Source organism: Triticum dicoccoides, chromosome 5A, assembly GCF_002162155.2.
Source record: "Triticum dicoccoides isolate Atlit2015 ecotype Zavitan chromosome 5A, WEW_v2.0, whole genome shotgun sequence".
Taxonomy (NCBI): Eukaryota; Viridiplantae; Streptophyta; class Magnoliopsida; order Poales; family Poaceae; genus Triticum; species Triticum dicoccoides.
In genome coordinates, this window is record NC_041388.1 from 692,305,053 (window position 1) to 692,310,480 (window position 5,428).

Below are 5,428 nucleotides of genomic sequence, written 5' to 3' on the forward strand. Positions count from 1 at the left end.
CGAAAGTTTTCCAATTTTTTAATTTTTTTTAATTTTTATGCCCGTTTCAAAATAGGGTCAAAACACCGAGCATGACCGTTCCTAGCTAGTGGTTGAATCTTGGAAAACTTTTGATATTTATCTGATTAAATAGATACTTATGTACATATAAATGATTTTTGGAAAAAATAAATAGCAAACTATGAGGCAGCTGTAGTTCAAATTTGACCCGCTTCCTGCTGAATCATCGGAAATTTATCTTTTTCACTAGAGGTGGATCAAAACTTTTGACACCCAACCATTTGGTCAATTGTGCATTAAATATGGCCTAATATTTTAGAAAATTGTTTTGGTCCAATTTTGCAACAAATATATGGTAGGTCCTTCACAAAAAAACTCATTTTCGGGCACTGGGAAAATGGAAAATGTTTTTTTTGCCAAAAAACTCATTTCTAAAGACACATTTTAAAAGATATTTATCTTATTTCTTGTTTGTTATTTTTCCTGAAAACTTGTTCACATTTGGTGATACAATGAGAAGGTTTTCCATTTTTTTTGAATATTTCAGGTCATAAAATAGCTGACATGATTTTAACACATTAATTTTAGTCAACCACGACCAATTTAGATGGTCATAACGTTGTATTGTAATCTGATTGATTCATGGACGTGTCACGCAGATCGTGCATCAAACACCGTCGGATGATCGGGGACCCAACGGCAATCCTCAGCCCTTCCACACCATCCCCGAAACCCTAGCTCTGTCCTGTGGTCATTTTCCATCCACCCCCGCCTCCTTTCTTTCCCTCGCTCTCTCCTTCCCCTTCTAGATCCAGCAGAGCTCCTCTCGATCCCCTCCCCTTCCTCCCCGCTGTTGCGAGGTCGCACCCTCCATGCCAGCCCCTCCCACTCCAGCTGTCGCCCCCATTCTCTCCAGATCCAATCCAAGTCCCCCTCGTCCACCGCCCCCTTCCTCCCGTCACTACACGAACCTCGCCGCCGACCCACCCCTGGTCCTCCCGCCACTTGAGCGCGCCACCCACCGCGTCCACAGAGACTGCCGTGGACCTGCGGTGCACGAGCTGGACGACGGCGGGGGAGGCCAACAACCTGGCGCCATGGGCCGTCGTGCCGCAGGACTGCGTGTCGCACGTGCACGCATACCTCACTGGCCCCGCCTACCGCTTCGACCTCGACCTCGTCGCGGGGAGGCCTCCGCCTACGCCCGCGCCGCCGCCGCCACCGGCACCTGGGTCTTCGACATCGACGAGACGCTGCTCTCCAACCTTCCCTACTACGCGCAGCACGGATACGGGTGGGCGACCCACGCTTGTCACATTTCGAGATCGTGGGCCTGCTATTAACGCACACGGTTAATTTGTTGTTTGATTGCAGGCTAGAGCTGTTCGACCACCGGGAGTTCGACCGGTGGGTGGAGACGGGGGAGGCGCCGGTGATCCCCTCCAGCCTCCGCCTCTACAGGGAGGTCCGCGACCTCGGCTTCAAGACCTTCCTGCTCACCAGCCGCAGCGAGGCCCACGAGGGTAGAAAGAGCTGCCGTGGACCTGCTATGTACGTACGCCTCCTCTCCTAATCCCCACACTGCGTTCAGGTTCAGTCAGGAAGTGTCAAGAGCATTCAGGTTCGGGTTCAGTTAGGGGTTGTCGGACTTTAAATTCTCAACATCTACATTGTGAGTAACACAATAGCGAGACCACTTTGTCAGTTTGGCCGCAGCTTGTTAGTCTCAGCAGGTTTCAGTCGACATCTAGCCGATTTAATTTCTGGGTTTGTTTTGTACCTCAACTTGGACTATAACATGTTGGTTGCAGTAAGTGCTGCAACTGGTAGATCAGTGTAGGAAGGCTCCACAGGGTAGAAAAAAGCATTGCTGGTAACAATTCTGTTGGTCCAGTGCACTGTGGAATCCATCAATCAATCCGGCAACAATTTAGATTACTTATTCAGCCATAATAGCTCAATCCGTTCCAGTTATGGTCGTGCCTTTGTCCACAAATACACATTGTTCTACAATCAATCTCTTTCCAATCTACAAATAGCATATGTTAACTCCGTCCGCTATATTGCTTTTCAAGTCACTGTGTTGTTCTTTCATTGGCATTTAGTCTGCTGTTGTATGGTTTAGAAGCTCGGATGGGATTGTGCAGCCAATCTCTCTCCAGTTACTTTGCACATGTAGTACGGATTAAGTTCAAGAACTGCTTCTGTAGCATCATTGCTTTTCCCCAGCAAGCTCAGTGAAAAGATGCATTGGTTGCTTTTGGTGCACATGGAGGAATATTTTTCTATAAATTAACTATTGTGTAGTGAATTGTACTGCTGGAATAACATTCTTCTATGAAATAACTATTGTGTAGTGAATTTTGCTGTTGTAGATCAGATGGCATGGAATAGGCATTAGTCTAAAAAGATTTTTGTTTTTCTGGCGCCTATGGGTTCTTGGCCTTTGTTTATCTGTTATGTTGTGTGCTGTGCAAATATACATAAACCACACTAACCTACTACTGCTATTTTCAGGTATGCCATCATAAAAGCCTTCTGTGTTGCTTTTGTCATGACATTCTTCTTTGTATTTGCCGCTGTGCCAGTCGTAGGTGCTGCTGCTACATTTGGCGGAGCTACCGCTGCTGCCCCAAAGGGCAACCTTCATCAGACACTACCTCATAACAGTGCCTCAAAGTTCTGTGCCCCATCTCCCCTCTTTCTAATTTACCAAAATAAAAACATTGTAAATACTAGTAGGAAAACATGTTAAATCTTTTGTGTATAGAACTGGAATAACCTTGCAGTTTGGTTCCGCAGAGTGGTAAATTCAAGCTTACGCTTTATGGGTTTGTGTTCCTTGGTTTTATTTTCCTTTTGATCTGTACTGTGAGTTGGCTAGTTCTGCACTTGTCTTCTTTTTTTCAACCTTGTTTCATACTAGTAGAAAAATATGGAACCGGAACTATCATCAACTTTTGTGGGAAATACTGATCTTGACATTGTGACAATTCATCCTGGCGTGACGTGGGTACTGTTTGAGCTTATTTTGTGTAGTGTCCACCTAAGAGCGGTGATTTTGTTGTTACGGTTCAGAATAGTGTTTTTATACTTGATCAGCGCACCTCTACTATTATGGTTACTTTTGATTTCTTCTATGTAGTTGTCCAGGGCATGACAGTTTTATGTGTGGCTTGTTATTGTGTTACCAGCCTACTTTCTTGTACTGACTCTACAATCAGTGACACAACTCTTATGATTTTTGTATTACCGATGGCTTAATATTTAAACCGTTTAGCTTGATTTAAAATTCAAATCATAGGGTTTTTTAATCTCATTTTGAATTGTTTGTAGTTGCTCCAGGTCCTTCTCTAGCTGTGTTTATAACTGTCTTTGTTCCTTTTTTGATAACAGGACCAGTTTGACACGATTGACTTGTCGGACTACGAGATTGTCAAGCTTGACAACTTCCCTTTCATGAATCGCCCAGCGAGCCCGCACCTGATTACAACTTACAATGAGAGGGAGCAGGTGACGCCCAGGGAGCTCAGCATCCGAGTCCCGGCCATCCTTCGCAGCAAGGACGAGGACGGCGTCAAGGGCTGCCGCGTCGCCGGAGCCGTCAACAACTACACCTCCCAGCTCCTCACCTACGGATCATCATCACAATCGCCATCTTGTAAATCTTCCCGCCAATGTAAAGTTTAGTTAGATCATACAAGCTTCAGCACATCACTTTTGGTTGACTGAATTCGTACTGAAGATGCCATGTTTTTCTGCGTGGAATACTGCAGATAACCTGACGGAAGCGCTCTTGTTTCTCTCACATTTCATCGGCGACATCCACAAGGTAGTACTCCCGCCAAACCCCCAAGTGCCCGATTTTTGCAAGTGTTTCTGTTGCGGATTGCAACTTAAGCCGATGCTTCTTGTTTATGTAGCCACTAAAATCTGTACTTCACCATGTAAGGCTAGTTCAGACTTGAGGCTGAACCCTTCTCTGTGTAGTATGATTTCGAGGAAACATATGTCAATAATGCTAAAAAATTTCACGTTGGCGTTGCTATGTTTGATGTGGTTGTGCCAAACAAAACTCATATGCTTATGTTGCGCTTACTTTTAATCTTGTGAACATGCTAATTTAGAGGATGTACTGTAGTTCCACTCATTTATTCTGTGTGATGAGCTTACTTTTGTACTGCAGCCACCTTCTTGTTTACTTTTCTGAACCATGTCTTGTGTACTAATCATGAGTTACTAGCATTTGGCTTCTCTATGCTAATTAAAACTGATAAGTATGTATACTTCTGTGAGATACAAATTCGACATTGCATGTTTAGGAGGTTCAATTTCTATAGGTGTTGCCAAATGAATGTGTCAACGTGTCTCTCCTTAGGGGTTGATTAAACCGCATATGATCTACTGTATCAATTTCTTGCTGTTCAAACATTGAAATTCTGGTTCATTTTTCAAACATTGAAATGTTGTTGACCCTATCTTTCTATGCTTAAATGATAAAAATTTCGCATTTTGCTTGTTCTAACCATTTTGCTTGATAACTTGCAGATGCTGGCCTTCATTCATGTTTTGTCGTGAGGTCCAGGATGAACAAGTTGGGAGAAGCATTGGAGCTAGTTATACTGTGATAGCTGTGTTACCTGATGTGAACATTTTTTATTGTAAAACTAATGTGAACCATGTTTGGTTTTAATAATGTGCCAAGTTTGGCTCTTTTAGATTGTATTAATGATGTGAACTTTATTTTTCTGGATTAGTCGTGCTTTGTTCGAAGCATTTTTTTTCTCTTTGTTTTGATTTAAATATTGTTATTTATTTACTGGAAAATTGAGATCTGAAGAATATAACAGTGACAACTGGGACCCACTTATTAGATCCTGACAACTGGGTCCCATCTCACTAGTGGGCCTGTCTTCTGAAAAAAAATTCAAAAACTTTGGAGCCAGAAAGGCCATGTCCTAGAAAATAAAAAGGCCAAATTATTGGGCCAGGCCCATGTATCTAGAGAAAATTAACAGAAAAATATACAGTAAAAAGGCTGAATTGTTGGGCTCGGCCCATGCAAAACGTCGAATCGGACCGGGCTGATTCTTGTGCCACATCAGCTTGCCATGCTGGATGCCTAGGTGGCCTGAGGAGGTTGCTAGTGACCAAAAATTTGGTCGTGGAACCAACGACCTTTTACATATCACAAAGAAGGCCACTAATTTCATTTTACGACCGCCAGCTTTTGACCTTCTATTTTTGGTCACAAAAAGGTCGCAAATGAAAAACTATGACCTTTCAGCGGCCAATAGTGAGGGTCACAAGTTGACATATTTCTTGTAGTGGGTAGAGTAGGGCATGAGACACGAGCTGGCTCACGGGACTCGAGGCGCCGCTGTCTCCATGCTCTACTCTTCCTTGCCGGAGCCCGGAACCCGAACGG

The 5,428-nt window shown here is 43.8% G+C and overlaps 1 protein-coding gene across 1 annotated transcript; it reads left to right on the forward strand.

Annotated features, from left to right (window-relative positions):
- The first annotated feature begins 800 nt into the window (after nucleotides 1-800).
- On the forward strand, nucleotides 801-4,732 carry LOC119304211. The gene is made up of 7 exons (XM_037581385.1): nucleotides 801-1,294; nucleotides 1,375-1,551; nucleotides 1,717-1,810; nucleotides 2,771-2,806; nucleotides 3,397-3,679; nucleotides 3,777-3,832; nucleotides 4,549-4,732. The coding sequence occupies exons 1-7, from the start codon at nucleotides 873-875 to the stop codon at nucleotides 4,576-4,578; spliced, it is 1,098 nt and encodes a 365-aa protein (XP_037437282.1). The 5' UTR covers nucleotides 801-872; the 3' UTR covers nucleotides 4,579-4,732.
- Nucleotides 4,733-5,428: the final 696 nt, after the last annotated feature.

Excerpts from the sequence above, each read along its gene's own strand:
- LOC119304211 (XM_037581385.1), top strand. The coding sequence starts at position 873 with ATGCCAGCCCCTCCCACTCCAGCTGTCGCCCCCATTCTCTCCAGATCC. Across the intron at positions 1,552-1,716 it reads AGCTGCCGTGGACCTGCTAT|CTTGTTAGTCTCAGCAGGTT; the intron begins GTACGTACGCCT and ends GTTTGGCCGCAG. Across the intron at positions 3,833-4,548 it reads TCATCGGCGACATCCACAAG|ATGCTGGCCTTCATTCATGT; the intron begins GTAGTACTCCCG and ends GATAACTTGCAG.